The 17,505-nt window shown below is 37.9% G+C and overlaps 2 protein-coding genes and 1 long non-coding RNA gene across 3 annotated transcripts in view; 1 reads left to right on the plus strand and 2 right to left on the minus strand.

The window, feature by feature from the left end:
- The window catches only part of LOC122976030 (protein NLRC3-like), a 165,428-nt gene that overhangs the window by 99,105 nt on the left and 48,818 nt on the right, over positions 1 to 17,505 (minus strand). The gene's annotated exons all lie outside the window — the stretch shown is intronic.
- The window catches only part of LOC122976629 (ribonuclease inhibitor-like), a 47,143-nt gene that overhangs the window by 2,290 nt on the left and 27,348 nt on the right, over positions 1 to 17,505 (minus strand). The window contains exons 4-6 of the mRNA XM_044345210.1: positions 16,593 to 16,769; positions 7,485 to 7,661; positions 827 to 1,003 (exon numbers count right to left, since the gene is read on the minus strand). Of these exons, the coding sequence (XP_044201145.1) occupies positions 827 to 1,003; positions 7,485 to 7,661; positions 16,593 to 16,769 (531 nt within the window). The remainder of the gene's footprint in view (positions 1 to 826; positions 1,004 to 7,484; positions 7,662 to 16,592; positions 16,770 to 17,505) is intronic.
- On the plus strand, positions 14,462 to 15,009 carry LOC122976038. The gene is made up of 2 exons (XR_006400795.1): positions 14,462 to 14,639; positions 14,927 to 15,009. It is a non-coding gene; the product is annotated as an uncharacterized LOC122976038 (long non-coding RNA).

Raw genomic sequence — 17,505 nt, forward strand, 5'->3', positions numbered from 1 at the left:
CTACTGTAGCAGCCTGGTGTCATCAGGAGATTTAATGAAGGTAAACACAGTGAACGGTGGTGCGTAACGGCACTGCGCTCTGGCGCAGCACTTCTCAGAGGCTGCAGATTTATCAACATATCAGTCCTGCTGACTTCAGATGCTGCAGGGATTTAATCAAGTGAAGGAGAAGCTTTTCATACAGTATAAACAGCTGTGGACAACAGATACTGTAACAATCACCCACATTCATTTATACATCACTGCACACTGATTTACTGACTTTCCTGCTTTAACCACATTAAACCTTATTTTCTGTGCAGATGTTGGTTGGAGAGTGTTTCATTGAAATAAATGATTTATATTTGAAGCATTAATCTGTTGTTGCAGCACGTCTGCATCCAGTAGACTATTTAGTATGAAACACAGGCGCCTGATACTGTATCAGTAGCCTATGTGACACTCACAAAAACAAAGGGCTTTTATGAGGATGACATATGACTGCAGCGTTCTACTATAGTCATACGTCATTGTTCAGTTTTAACAACAGCTGACATTTTTGATCTTTGAGCACAAAATGAAGTTATTTGTCAACAAATATTTGGTGAACATTGTGGCTAATCACCATGGTCAGAAAATGACTCAAAAATATGAAATATCTCAAAAATGCCAAAATACACTGGAGGGAGGCTTTAAATAGTATTTAAATGTTTGAAAACAACATTTGAATGTGTAAATCTGAAGGAGATTTTACCTGATAAAAATCATCCTTATGTCTGCAGTTTAGTGTCACCACAACTTTCACATCATATTAATCTCAGCACAGAAGTAAGAAATGGTGTCTGACCTCAGAGTCTCCAGTCTACAGTCTGGACTCTTCAGAAAATCAAATGGCAGCTTTGTTCCTGAACTGTTCAGACTGTAGTTGTCACTCAGCTTCAGCTCTCTCAGATGGGAGGGGTTGGACTTCAGAGCTGAGAGCAGAGAAGCACAGCTGATCTCTGACAAACTGCAGCTCTCCAATCTGAATAAAGAAGAAATCATGTAGCGTTAGAAGCAGATTACATGGGTGCAAGAGCTCCGTCTACAGATGGATTTCCATCAAAAGTGAATTATTTGTTCCATCATAGTCTGTTTATTTTTACCACTAACACACATTTTACTCTGCCACCACATTTCTGCTTTTTTCACTTTGTAAACCATTAAACAGCGAGGGAAAGAGATGTTCGTTGTTCCAGACATCAACGCTTGTTCCAGCTTCTTGCGGTTGTTTATAGATCGATTTATACGTCTGTTTTCTCCTAAATAATCAAAGGTATGGCAGTTTTATTTAATGTGAACTTATTTCTCTGTAGGGATGGGTACTGAAACCCGGTATTAAACGAGCCCCGAAGATAAATTATTAAAGACTGTAGTATTGAAAAGCTCCGATGTTACCGGTTCTTTTATCAGCACTTTTTAATGTTTTGGTGTAATTTATTCTCAAACTGCAGCCTCTCCTCCACACACACACACACACACACACACACACACACACACACACACACACACACACACAAACACGAACACACAAACACACAGACACACACACAAACACACACACACACAGCAAAGTCAGTGAACAGCAGATCACATGTGAAGTGAAGATTACTCGAGTTGACGACAACTACGCTCGTTACTTCTTAAGTGCAATAACACCTTAGCGAGTAAAAGCCAATACTCTATCAATACACCTGATCAACAAGCATAAACATGTAGAAAAGTGATATTTTCAACTGCTTTGTCCGCAGTCTCTCATCCACCGCTGCTATGTTTTACACAACCACAGCGCGCTAGCTCGGCTAATAGCTAATTGTTAGCAACAAGCTAAAACTAAAGCTGTCTGTATGTAGTCTAACTGTTTAGCTTAGTTTGCCACCAATCTTCAAATTTGGCTCATTCTTGACAAAGCAGCCTCTCCTCTCTACCAGCGGTACCTGCAGCAGTCAATCACATCAGCAGCAGAGGGAAGAGGAGGAGGACAGGAGGAAGGACTGATACTGACTGATGTCTGTCTTCTTCTTTCTTTCTAAACTTCACTCAGTATCTTCATGTCAGGAATATTATTTATTTTATTTACATTTTACGTTTGTTTCCAGAGATATTATTGAGTTTATACAGTAAATTTGCTGTTGTAAACATGACTGTTGCAGCTGGGCGGCTGTGGCTCAGGAGGTAGGGTCAGGAGCGGGTCGTCCACTAATCGGAAGATTGGCGGTTCGATTCCCGGCTCCTCCAGTCCGCATGTCGATGTGTCCTTGGGCAAGATACTTAAACCCAAATTGCTGCTGATGGCTGTGCCATAAATGTGTGAATGATGAGATTTCCTCTGATGGGCAGGTTGGGACCTTGCATGGTAGCCCCTGTACCCATTCAGTGTATGAATGTGTGTGAATGGGTGAATGTGATTCGTAGTGTAAAAGTGCTTTGAGTGGTCGGAAGGCTAGAAAGGCACTATACAAGTACAGTCCATCTACCATTTACTGTTGCTGCTCTAGAAACAATGTTTAGTTATATTTATAATAAAAATAAATTCTAATGCTGTTCTGAATTTATTCTTTTTTTAAAATCAATATATTTTCTAAAAATCAATTATTTATTAATGAAAAAGAACCAAACCAATAAGGAGGATTAATAAGACTATTGATTGTCATGTTAATATGAAAGTAACAAGAATTTTAACTTTTTTCTTTTACTGACTGATGCAGATTCTGGTTGCCTTTAAAGTTGATAAAGATAATAAGTTCAGATATTTGTGATATTTTTATTCTAAAATATAGTTGAATAATTAAAATAAGTAGGCCTACAAGTTTTTTGTCAGTAAGGAGAGAAATAGCATACTTTATGAAGGTCAAATATTTTATTTTATGCTTTTCATGTATAAATTGGTGCCTTTGCCAGGAATAAAAATCATGACCAGAATGCACCAAATTGCATCATTTAAAGAAAAGATTGTGCAGGGGGTGCAAGCCTCCTGACCCCCCTAGGTGACTTCACACCTCGGCGCTCATTGTTGGACACCAGTAGAAAAAGATTCTTGTTCTCTTCAGCATCCATGAGATTATTGTGTTTGAAATCATTCAATGTTTCATAATCTGTTCAGAGCTGAAGAAGGTTTAGAATGAACAAGTTTAGAAAATGGAAACTCCAAACACCTGAACCCAACAGGATGCAGGTTAAAAACTGTCAAATACAAACAGTGAAAAAGAGCTTCATTAATATTAATGACAACATGCTGCTACTTCAATAAACACACAGTGACTTAACAGTGAATTAGCCAGTGCAGCTTTTTCATCTTATATTAAATATGAAGACCAAAAAGATGCTCAGTGTGGATCAGTATAAAGTCTATGTGGTCACAGATGTTTTACTGTTATCAAAATTGATTTAAAATAAAGATCTGAATGTTTGAAAGTATGTTTTTTAAATTGTTAACTATAGTTTAAAATTAAATAATTAAAGCCCCACTCCAGCCAGTGTTACTTCCTGTTGAACGGTTAACGTTCTTTCTCAAACAGAGAATGATGGTGTGGTTAATAGTGGGACGTAATCCGTTACCATGGCAACCAGATTGCCATTCTAGCGCACTGGTGATGTGTCAAAATGGTAGTGATATTATAGCCTAACCTGTCCACTTACTACAGCATCAGCTATATAGACTGGGTTATATATACATATATATACACACACATACATACATATGCCATGTCATATAATGACTCATCACTTTGTATTTCTCTTTCTATGTTCTAGGGATCTGCCACTACAGCTGATGTTGAGAGGACAATCTCCATACCTGCAACTCCTTGTCTGATACTGCTTGGTATGTTTATATCATTGGATAGACAAGCAACAAAATGTTCTATTAAAGCATAATGCAAAACTCTTGTAAAGACATATTCTCATCTCCTTTGTTATAGGAATGCACTGCTGTTTTTTAAATTCAACTTCTCTTAGTTGCAGTACTATTGGTTGGTCAATACATAAAGAATTTATTTGCAAAAAACCATGAATGATATTTTTGAAAGAAACAACAAACTGTTGAATGTAATGGTTTACATGGTTTACTTTCTGAATCCAAAATCCAAAATGATGCAAAAGTCAACTAGTGTTTTTGAATATTATCTGAAGAAACACATGGTTTAGAGAAATTAGCACTACTGACGATATCTGTTTTTTCAAGTGGACTCTTCACATGGTGCTACACATGTTGCTGTCTGTGTGACCACGGCAGGAAATCAAAAGCTCCTCTGACTCTACCGTGGTTGTATTAGCATCAAAAAACCACAGCTGTTCTTCTTTCTGCCACAAGCCAAACAAGATGCACAAATTTATATCACAATAACTATTCTGTAACCATTAAAACTTCACATCTCTGCATGTTACTGTGCTACTATTGTTATTGGGTCAGTTGAAATGAGAGGCAGTAACTGTTAGATAAATATTGATTCAGGGTATAAAACGGACAGAATATTCATTTTGGATTAAGATAAAGTTTCTCAAGCAGTACTACACATGGCAAAATTCTTTTTTACCGCTCAATACAATTCATTTCAAACATGAACCAAAAATCCATGAATTTGACAGGAAAATTCTTCTAAGTTTCAGGTGAAACGGCAGGAAGCTGTATTCAGCGCTGGATGGTCAGCCTTGAGGGCCACATCATATGTGAGGGGATCCAGCCCACCTTCCTGACGGGGCTCGCTGCATTATTTTACACCTTCTACACCTTTAATCTCCGATCCCAAAAAGAGGCAGCAAGCACACTCCAATTCATCCAAAGGTTAGATACTTTCAGTAAAACCTGTATTTTTCTTATCTTTTCCATAACGTGCTGTTGCACATCGATACATTTGCTGCATTTTATTGTGTTGTTTATCTGAGTGAGTTACACAACTTGATTTTCACACAGTGTCTGAAGAATCATTATCATTTATCAGACGCTTTGTTGGAATAAACCCTGAGAGAGTCACCAAGACTGGACGGGACAAAGTCTTATCAAAGAAAACTGGCAAAGTCACCAATAAAAACAAAACAACAGTCGATCCACATGAATCCACTCTGCTGAGGAAACTCATGAACTTCAAGTGGGACTTCATTTAAGGTGGTGAGATTACTCAATCCCATTACTCGCTTCTATTTATCAAAACACCAGCTGGTCTCATTCATCTAATTCTTTCTCCCTCTCAATCTCACAATTGAGAACTGGTGTCTTTGACTGGGCCATAAGTCATTAACTAACTCACTCCCCTGCCATCGCCCAATACTTGGACTTCTGCACTTAACCGTGTTCCTTGTTAGAGCCTGACATACAGTTCATATTTGGACATGATGGAACATGTCTGCTGCTGTTCATTATATTTTCATTTATATTTCAACTGTTTTTGACAGACAGCATAATATCGACAAAACATGTTTTATTTATGTAATGTTCATCTTTTTATTTGTACCACTGATATGCCTTAAGGCTGGACAATATCTCCAGTATATTCAGATGTTACATGATATAGAGCCAGATATTATCTGAGAGTTTGCTTGTAATTCTGTGATGTAGCTCAGTTGTCTGTAACTGTTGCTGCTCCACAAAGCAAGGTTAGTAAGTTTACCGCATGACTTTAAAAATGGTAAAACTGCTGAAATTTGGTTTGTTATCATGAACTTGAATTGTGAATCATAATTGAATCATATCCAAATAGCTCATTCAAATGTTGCTTTACAGATTCAAAACACTATCATGATGATGTCATCTTTTCACACTTATCTGCCTAACTTTCTAATCCTGCTTTGTGGAACAGTCCTCTGGTTAAAAGCTGCTTAACAGCAAATGATGCAGTTTTATTCAACTGAACTCTTCTGTTCTGGTCACCTGCTTTGGTTTTCTAAACACTGTTTCATATTTTGAAATATATTGTTAGTCAAAAAAGGTGATACTGTACAGTTGATCATGTCAATATTTCTGAGCCTAAGTGCCTTGTACTATTTCCATCAAAAAGCCAAAGACAGTTTGAGAGAGAACGCTCTGTTTCAGCTTTTTGTTTAACATGCAATTGTTCTGCATGTGAAGTTTCCAACTTTATATTCAAATAAAAAGTAAAGTGTAATAAGAAGCTGTGTTTTTTTCTCTTACATTATAATTACATGATTGAAATATCAGTGATTTAGCTCTGTTCTTCATTCCTAAAGAACATTTTGTTCTGGTTTGCATTATGTGCTTGTAGCCAGCTTTGGACAGAGATTTTATGAAGAATGACAACCAGGTCTATTAAAACCTTTTTCTTAACAAAAGTGTCTTTAATTGTATGTATTGTGACTATTCCTATGTGTTTAACCTGCTAAGTCAGTATTCATTGAGGTTAAAAATAGGTTTATTAAAATGTTTGTAAAAAAAATATAAACTAAATAGTTCAATCAAACAAATCTGTCAACTGTAAGATACTGTCAAAGAAAAAAAACAGTTATATTAATAAAGCAATGAAAAACCAGATCATGCTGTATTTTTCATTAACAGCACGAAACCGTAAATTTTAGTGACAGTAAAAAATGTTAATTTTACAGTAACTTAATGGCAACCCTGCTGCCAGTTGTTGAATGTTTTTACAGGAAGTTTTAACAGTGTGTGTGTAGAGGTGTGTGTGTTTCTACTGTAGCAGCCTGGTGTCATCAGGAGATTTAATGAAGGTAAACACAGTGAACGGTGGTGCGTAACGGCACTGAGCTCTGGCGCAGCACTTCTCAGAGGCTGCAGATTTATCAACATATCAGTCCTGCTGACTTCAGATGCTGCAGGGATTTAATCAAGTGAAGGAGAAGCTTTTCATACAGTATAAACAGCTGTGGACAACAGATACTGTAACAATCACCCACATTCATTTATACATCACTGCACACTGATTTACTGACTTTCCTGCTTTAACCACATTAAACCTTATTTTCTGTGCACATGTTGGTTGGAGAGTGTTTAACTGAAATAAATGATTTATATTTGAAGCATTAATCTGTTGTTGCAGCACGTCTGCATCCAGTAGACTATTTAGTATGAAACACAGGCGCCTGATACTGTATCAGTAGCCTATGTGACGCTCACAAATACAAAGGGATTTTATGAGGATGACGTATGACTGCAGCGTTCTACTATAGTCATACGTCATTGTTCAGTTTTAACAACAGCTGACATTTTTGATCTTTGAGCACAAAATGAAGTTATTTGTCCACAAATATTTGGTGAACATTGTGGCTAATCAACATGGTCAGAAAATGACTCAGAAAAATATGAAATATCTCAAAAATGCCAAAATACACTGGAGGGAGGCTTTAAATAGTATTTAAATGTTTGAAAACAACATTTGAATGTGTAAATCTGAAGGAGATTTTACCTGATAAAAATCATCCTTATGTCTGCAGTTTAGTGTCACCGCAACTTTCACATCATATTAATCTCAGCACAGAAGTAAGAAATGGTGTCTGACCTCAGAGTCTCCAGTCTACAGTGTGGACTCTCCAGAAAATCAAATGGCAGCTTTCTTCCTGAATAGTTGAGACTCTCGTTTCCACTCAGATCCAGCTCTCTCAGATGGGAGGGGTTGGACTTCAGAGCTGAGAGCAGAGAAGCACAGCTGATCTCTGACAAACTGCAGCTCTCCAATCTGAATAAAGAAGAAATCATGTAGCGTTAGAAGCAGATTACATGGGTGCAAGAGCTCCGTCTACAGACGGATTTCCATCAAAAGTGAATTATTTGTTCCATCATAGTCTGTTTATTTTTACCACACACACACACACACACACACAAACACAACACAAACACACACACACACAAACACAGAAACACACAGACACACACACACACAGACACACACAAACACAAACTCACACACACAAACACACTCACACACACACACACACACACAGATACACACACATATACACACAAACACACACTCACACACACACAGACACACACACACACAGAAACACACACACACTGTCTCACACACACACTCACACACAAACAAACACAAAGACAGACACACACAAACACATAGACACACACACACACAAACACACACACAAAGACAGAAACACACACACAAAGACAGAAACACACACACACACACAGACACGAACACACACACACAAACACAGATACACACACACAAACACAGCAAAGTCAGTGAACAGCAGATCACATGTGAAGTGAAGATTACTCGAGTTGACGACAACTACGCTCGTTACTTCTTAAGTGCAATAACACCTTAGCGAGTAAAAAGCCAATACTCTATCAATACACCTGATCAACAAGCATAAACATGTAGAAAAGTGATATTTTCAACTGCTCTGTCTGCAGTCTCTCATCCACCGCTGCTATGTTTTACACAACCACAGCGCGCTAGCTCGGCTAATAGCTAATTGTTAGCAACAAGCTAAAACTAAAGCTGTCTGTATGTAGTCTAACTGTTTAGCTTAGTTTGCCACCAATCTTCAAATTTGGCTCATTCTTGTAAACTCAGCTGCTGGCTGAGACAAAGCAGCCTCTCCTCTCTACCAGCGCTACCTGCAGCAGTCAATCACATCAGCAGCAGAGGGAAGAGGAGGAGGACAGGAGGAAGGACTGATACTGACTGATGTCTGTCTTCTTCTTTCTTTCTAAACTTCACTCAGTATTTTCATGTCAGGAATATTATTTATTTTATTGACATTTTACATTTGTTTCCAGAGATATTATTGAGTTTATAAAGTGACTTTGCTGTTGTAAACATGACTGTTGCTGCTCTAGAAACAATGTGTAGTTATATTTATAATAAAAATAAATTCTAATCCTGTTCTGAATTTGTTTACGGCTCGACTTCACAAAATCCTCACAATGTTTCATCTGCTCTGCACCTCTACTGTGCGCACTGGAAAAGAGGGATGATGCATCACAGACAGACAAAGTCTGTGACGAGATGTCAAGAGGCAGATATTCACATTTTATTACATAATGAAAAGGTCCAAACCTTCAGATGCACAAGAAAGAAAACGGAGAAAAGAGGAGGAGGAACAGAAAGTCCAATATAGAGGTATGTCGTCTAATGTTAACATAGCTAGCTAAGTAGCAATAAAGCTAATGCTAGATAATGATGCTACGATAGCTGCTGGACTCACATATCGTTACAGATTGAAGGATATGAGACTGAATGACAAGCCAGTAGCGAGCTATCTGGATAACTGCTCCTTCCTACAACGTAAGGCTTTGTGCTAAAATTTCACTGACCAATATTAGTGATAATGGCTAACGCTATATCCATAAAAACATAGATTTCTACACTGGGTTGCACCAACTATGTGTAAGCTGGCATGAGCCACTTGGCATCGTAGCACATTGTAGTAAACTGGATCAATAGTGAAATATCATATCAATAAATTAGGTCTCTACTGGATTACTGTGTTGCTAAATGGCAGCAATTACAGTTATGTTGTAACTTATCTCCGTGGTCAAAGCTTTTATTTTAGTGATGCATAAATCACAACTTAGTGATAATAATTTACGTTATAACTAAGTTTGAACTGACACACAGCTGGTGTAACAGGCTGCAGCAGTTGTTTGTCTACTCTGCAGCTACATGTTTTTGCTTGTAACAGGCTGATATCTACTCTATAACTGTCCAGATGCACTCAGGAAATATCTGCAGAAGCCTCCAGCTGCTGGAGAAGTTACATCTGATCTCCCATCTACACCACTCTCTGAAGCAGGTCAGTTCAGCCACTTATTTGTGGTCTCTGTGTAACTGATAATACACTGCTATGTTGTCTTTATTATTATTATTATTATTATTATTATTATTATTATTATTTTTATTGTTATTTGAATGTCACAGTTACACCTTGTTAATTTCAAGTCAAATATCAATATTATCGTTTATTAAATGGTTTCTTACATACTTGTGTTATCATGGTAACACTAGCGCAATAAAATATATTGAATCATAAATATAATTTCTATATTATAAAGGGAACATAGCTAACTTAAATACTAATCAATATTAGACTGCAACCATCTATATTTATTCAAGTTGTCTACAGGACACATTAAAGCTAGAATAACTTATTCCATCTAAAATAATTTAAACTTGGATTCTTCACCTTTTTTCACTCATGTAATTGAACAGTTCTGGTCAACCGTTATCTATAATTTATGCTTCAGATGTGTTTATTGTCTGATGTGTTGTCATTTATGAATCATTGTGTGTCCTTACTAAAGGATTAATAACTATATTTACATGTATGTTTAGATTTGCCTGCAGGTGAAGCAACAACAGACACAACAGACACTTCTACTACTCTACAGCCTGCAGACACCATCAACTGGAACAGATCCTGAAGTATGTGAGTCCATCAAGGCAGCAGCTATAGATCCTGCTGACTGGCAGCCCTGTCTGATATGGTGAGGACAGAGATAGTCAGCAGAGGCCATATCAGCTAAAATAAGACTCTACATTTACAAAATGAGAGGATGGGAGAAGTTCCCATCACCACCACTTCTACAGAAAATAAGTGAATGGAGAGAAAATCAAGAGAAGTTGGTTGGGTATATTCCAAGAATTTTTTTTTAAAAAGTCTTTACTGCTTCTGCTGCAAGCTGTTCTCACAAAAAAACTACAAACTAATCAGTAATTGATTTAATGACTGGAAAAATTGCAGTGAAATACTCAAAACCCACGAGAACAGTCCAGGGATCTTATTTGTTGAGTAAGCAGGAACAGGGCCTGAAAGAGGCGTACGCCACTTCCCAAGCAAAAGTTGTGATCTATAAAAACAAACTTGATGGGACAATGTGCGCACCTGCACCTAAACTCTTACCCATGCGTAGGAACATTGTAGAGACGGGGGAAATCGACGACGCAGAATTGAAGTGAATTGAAGACAGATTGTATAATAATCCTCTCACACATTTAATTTCACTTAATATCAAACATCAATTATAGATCCACATTATCATAAACACTCAAACCAGCAGTGTTATCTGTACTTTGGCTTGTAGTGAGCCATAACTTCCATAAACATCTTTCAATTTGTAAAGATATAAAGCAACTCAGATCTTAAAGTCTGCCCAACATTTCATCAGTGCTGCCTCACCCGGAGCACAAAGGAGAGAGTCAGTTGTGGAGCAGCAGCAGCTGAAATGAATGATGTCAGGATGTGGCAGGTGGCAGGATTCTGCAAAGTCTGGGTTGCCTTTCTCCAATATTAGCTAAGCATGAAAATACTGATTGATTTTCACCTTAGCCACGTTAACTTACTGATGAAATGATCATCATTGATTGTAGAAATCCAAGATGACATGAAATAACTTCAACAAACGGAACTAAAACATATTTACAGGACAGAGCGTTAATAGATTTTTAATATTTGGTTATACTGTGCATATATCACCAAGTATGAGTTCCCATGTAGTTTATATGTGTAAAATGGCTACAGTGATCACCTCACCGGCTCATCTTCACCACCTGTGCTCACTGTGTCAATTAGAGAAATACCTGTATGCTGGATTTTGGAGTAAATATAAACTAATATAGTGTTTATTGTATTTTACATATTGAGTGAGTGGTGTAAAAACTACTTATACTGGTTAACTGGGAGCTGGCCCACTGCAGGGTGTGTTAAACATTTAACCAGAGATGTCTGACTTAACAATCCACAGGAATGTTTATTGAGGTTGTATATGGTTGTTTTGGGTTACACACATAATTTCAATACGTGTGAAAACGGGGAAATAAAAGCTTAAATGTCTGTTCATGCCTGTTGCGGTCCTTCCTCTGCTGCTGCTGAGCACAAGTGACAAGAGAGGCTCCGATACACTGACTCTCAACACTGATTGGCCAGGCGTCTAAAGACAGAGAGAGTGATTGGTGCGGCGAAAGAAACACATGTACATGAATATTCATGAAGGCTTTTGCATCGACCATTTATGGTTGAATGTGGGCGTGTAGAGGGCGGGATATGACGCTGATCCATGAGTGCACATTTCCAGGTGGACTGTGATTTATAAAGGGAAATATACGTGCATTTGTGTGTACGCATGGTTTTATAAATCTGATTATTTTTCGGTGCACGCCATTTTCGGCTTTTGTGCGCACGTACAATTTTAGTGTGGATCCTACACACTGTTATAAATGAAACCTCAGAACATTGTGGGCACATGACATCATAGAAGGAGTCATCTATCCACTGTAATCTATCAATAACCAAGTGCCAGTGTCTTGGATGTTACTAACAGGTAAAGGTAGCTAATAATAGTAATATTTAACAATTGATTCATTCTTTGAAACGTGATTTGTTTGTTTGAAAAGTAATTGTAATTTATAAAAATATATATTTTTGTCTTGAAACCATTGTGGTGTCTGATGTTTGTTGTCCATATTTTTACTGTAGAATGAGCGGGTGTGTCATGGACTCATGGTTTGGGCTCTTTGTGTTTTTTCTTCTTTTGGTTTTCTGTGTTACACTTGTGTTGTCCAGTCTTTTTGCTCATTCATGTTATTTGAGTTGTATCTTTGAAAGACTGTATTAGATTATTGGTTAGCTTGTAGTGCTGTGTACCTAGGTTGATTTATTCAGAGACAGTTTGATTTATGCTGGCTTGTTATTGAGTGCTGTTGTGTTTTCTGGGTTTTACTTTGCTCTGTGTTTCTCTTGTGTGTTCCTTCACTCCTCCTGTTTTCATGTGCTCCTCCTCTCACCTGCCCTGCAGTAGCCTCGTCGGTCCTGCCCTGCTCCTAGTGTCTTCCCCAGCCTATCAGCTCCCAGCCTGCCCTTGTATTGTGCCACCTGTTCCTTGTTGTCTGGTTACTTCAGTTTGTATTTAAGTTCAGTTTTCAGTTCAGTCTTTGTCGAGTCGTCTGTTCAGTTAGTCAATTCTGTTCTGTCGTGTTTGCTCAGTTTCCTGCTCATTTGATTTTTTTTTTTTGTATCTTGTTCTACTCAGCTCATCCTGCTTTTGTTTTTTTCCTGCCTTTTCTTCAGCCCTGCTTTCTGGTCTCTGCATTTGGGTCCACCTGCTCCTCAATGTATGACAGGGTGGTGATGAGACAGTACTGGTGGGGTAATGTGGTTTGGGGGGGCACCAAATCCTAATCTCTCCTAGGGCACCAACATGGCTAGAGCCGGCCCTGCTGTCAGATTTATTAAAGGAAAGCTTTTACATTTTCAGAGTGAGTGAAGAAATCAGGAGAGAGGAGACAGAAGTGAGGAAGAATTGCAGGATGTAACTTAATGGTGTTGAAAGAAAGTAAAGAAGTGATTGAAAAGGAAGAAGGTGCAACTGATTCAAGATTTAAAGAAACAGTTGAAGGAGTAAAGAGAAACACACAGAGGCAGCCCAGGCGTCAGGTGGTGGAGAGACATGAACACATTCAAAGCAGGAGGCAGAAAAAACTGTTAAGGTCTGACTTCCACCTGTATTTAGATGAATTACTGTTCTGTAAATATGTTTAAAGGCACAATCTGTTATCCAAACTAAAGGACATCCTAACAAACAAAAGTCAAAGCACAAGATTCAAACCTGCTATAAAAGTACTTACAGATGTTTTAACACAGGTACTAACACTACACAACAACTCTGTTAACATGATGTTTTCTTCAGCTGTTAGAAGGTCGTTGACCTCAGTAACTGTTGTAAACACAGCACTAAAACTGACACTTTCAGTTATTAGGAAACAAAATGCTGATTCATCTGATTCATTTATAAGTCAAACTGTTGTCTTGATTTGGCTTTAAGTTTAAACAAATTAATTCCCCATCAGTCACTTTTGCTATGTTGTTATATTACAAACATTGATCTATATTAAGGACCATATAGAGGCTGAGAATCCAGATTTGTTTTTCAGATAGAGACTGATTGGTCCATCTATCATCCATAAGGTCTACGTTTATTTATGTGTTGTAAATAAATACTGTTAATATTTAAAAATTAGGTTAATAAATATTGTTAATATTTGTTTAATATTTATTTACCTATTTTTTGTGCACTTGTTTCATTTCAGCTCAGTGTAGAGAAATACAGCGATACAGACAACCGCCTTACTGCATATCTATGACGACACTGTCGACACCGCGTATCCGTATCTGTGACACGCCTGCTCCGTAACATAACTAGTAGTTTCAGGGGGCCTACCACCCCCCCTGAAAACAATCCTAGTAGAAACACTGTCAATCATTATTATTAAACGTCAGAAGGATGATCAATAATTAATCTATAGAGCTCATATTGAAACAGACTTTACAAAGTGCTTCACAATTCAGGATCAAATGAAAAGATCATTAACAGGGAAGTAATGGCTTGAATAAAATTCATAAATTGAATCATTTATATGTTGACACTGATGGATGCTTTCAACTGTTTGTTGGTCTGATTTCTACGTTCACAAACAAAATGAAAAAGTAAATTATCGTCATTTTTACTCTGACAAGTGACTTTTGTGGATGTGTAACAGTTAAAAAAGGCACTTTAATAATTCTTATTTCCAATTTGTGTTTGTGAATTTTATCTTAATGAGGAATTTTTATTCATTAATGTTTCCTGTGGAAATGACCTTGCTGCACATCGTCCCTTCTGTCCCTCACAGAGCTGTTTTGCATTGCTGAGGGTAAGTTGTGTGGAAAAATGCTGCTGCGCTATTTTATTGTTTTCTATGGAAATTGAACCGTTTATGTTGTAACATTTAATGCTTATTGTTTACTGTTAATACTATTACTTTAACTAGCTGTTTCATGTTGTTTTGACTGTTAATATGAGTTTTGTAGATGCTTTTGTTTAACTTTCTTGGTGCCATTTGTATTACAGCAGGCTGCCCTGCGTCATGTAGTCAACGCAGCGCTGCAGAGATTTTAGCATCTATTTCCTGGTGTAAATTCTTTTATTTTGCATGTTTAGGAGCAGATGTGCAGGAGAGACCAGAAGGTGATTCATATGTGTTACATTGTCTTCTGCAGGAGCAAATAAAGGCTGGAAACCAATCCTTTGAGTCGTCTCGTTACATGTCCTTACCACATCTGTCACACATGGACAAGTGAAAGATAAATTAACTTGTCTGAAGGACAAGTGCCTCAAAAAGTTAATGTGGAGCCCTGCATGCGCACCTGTCACCTGCTGTTTTGGTTCATGTATGTGCAGCAGTGCAACGTGTAAAAGGGCTGAGTGAATATAGATCAACTGGTGTGGTGATTAATAAATACTCTCTAAGCCAGTCACATCACTGGTCTCATAGCTGTGAAACACTTGTGCCAATCACAGTTAAACGTGATAACGACAGCTCAACAAACGGAAAGCTTTTCTTCAGGAAATGTCTGGATGGTTCAGAGCGTTACGACATGAACACACATCACCACAAATCTGCAGGCCAAAGACAGATGGAGCAGTTTTTTCATCAGTTAATATAATAACGATGGAAATTTTAAAGAAGTATTTGGTGAAGCTGTTTATATGATTATAGCCCATGAGACCGACGCTACTTCAGCAATAATTATAGCCTAATGTATCTCACCTCGTACACGGTCACATAATTTAGTGATTAATGTTACACAACAGTGTTTGCATCGTAATGTGTCTCAAGGATAAAACATGAGACGCTACTTTGGCTAAAAGAAAAAAAATTTAAAAGGAGGCTGATGAGCCCCGCTAACCCAACGTCTCCTTCATAAAAAAGCAGAATATCGAGTTATAACCGACCAGTCTGATGTGTGTAGAGGTGTGTGTGTTTCTACTGTAGCAGCCTGGTGTCATCAGGAGATTTAATGAAGGTAAACACAGTGATTGGTGGTGCGTAACGGTGGTGCGTAACGGCACTGCGCTCTGGCGCAGCACTTCTCAGAGGCTGCAGATTTATCAACATATCAGTCCTGCTGACTTCAGATGCTGCAGGGATTTAATCAAGTGAAGGAGAAGCTTTTCATACAGTATAAACAGCTGTGGACAACAGATACTGTAACAATCACCCACATTCATTTATACATCACTGCACACTGATTTACTGACTTTCCTGCTTTAACCACATTAAACCTTTTTTCTGTGCAGATGTTGGTTGGAGAGTGTTTAATTGAAATAAATTAATTATATTTGAAGCATTAATCTGTTGTTGCAGCACGTCTGCATCCAGTAGACCATTTAGTATGAAACACAGGCACCTGATACTGTATCAGTAGCCTATGTGACGCTCACAAAAACAAAGGGATTTTATGAGGATGATGTATGACTGCAGCGTTCTACTATAGTCATACGTCATTGTTCAGTTTTAACAACAGCTGACATTTTTGATCTTTGAGCACAAAATTCAGTTATTTGTCCACAAATATTTGGTGAACATTGTGGCTAATCAACATGGTCAGAAAATGACTCAGAAAAATATGAAATATCTCAAAAATGCCAAAATACACTGGAGGGGGGCTTTAAATTGTATTTAAATGTTTGAAAACAACATTTGAATGTGTAAATCTGAAGAGGATTTTACCTCATAAAAATGATCCTTATGTCTGCAGTTTAGTGTCACCACAACTTTCACATCATATTAATCTCAGCACAAAAGTAAGAAATGGTGTCTGACCTCAGAGTCTCCAGTCTACAGTGTGGACTCTCCAGAAAATGAAATGGCAGCTTTGTTCTTGAACCGTTCAGACTGTAGTTGTGACTCAGATCCAGCTCTCTCAGGTGGGAGGGGTTGGACTTCAGAGCTGAGAGCAGAGAAGCACAGCTGATCTCTGACAACCTGCAGCTCTCCAATCTGAAAAAAGAAGAAATCATGTAGCGTTAGAAGCAGATTACATGGGTACAAGAGCTCTGTCTACAGACGGATTTCCATCAAAAGTGAATTACTTGTTCCGTCATAGTCTGTTTATTTTTACCACTAACACAAAAAAGATTTTACTCTGCCACCACATTTCTGCTTTTTTCACTTTGTAAACGATTAAACGGCGAGGGAAAGAGACGTTGGTTGTTCCAGACATCAACGCTTGTTCCAGCTTCCTGCGGTTGTTTATGCATCGATTTATACGTCTGTTTTCTCCAAAATAATCAAAGGTATGGCAGTTTTATTTAATGTGCACTTATTTCTCTGTAGGGATGGGTACCGGTATTAAACGAGCCCCGAGAATAAATTATTAAAGACTGTAGTATTGATAAGCTCCGATGTTTCCGGTTCTTTTATCAGCACTTTTAAATGTTTTGGTGTAATTTATTCTCAAGCTGCAGCCTCTCCTCCACACACACACACACACACACACACACACACACACACACACACACACACACACACACACACACAGCAAAGTCAGTGAACAGCAGATTCTTAAGTGCAATAACACCTTAGCGAGTAAAAAGCCAATACTCTATCAATACACCTGATCAACAAGCATAAACATGTAGAAAAGTGATATTTTCAACTGCTCTGTCCGCAGTCTCTCATCCACCGCTGCTATGTTTTACACAACCACAGCGCGCTAGCTCGGCTAATAGCTAAT

Source organism: Thunnus albacares, chromosome 24 (genome assembly GCF_914725855.1).
Source record: "Thunnus albacares chromosome 24, fThuAlb1.1, whole genome shotgun sequence".
Classification (NCBI taxonomy): Eukaryota; Metazoa; Chordata; class Actinopteri; order Scombriformes; family Scombridae; genus Thunnus; species Thunnus albacares.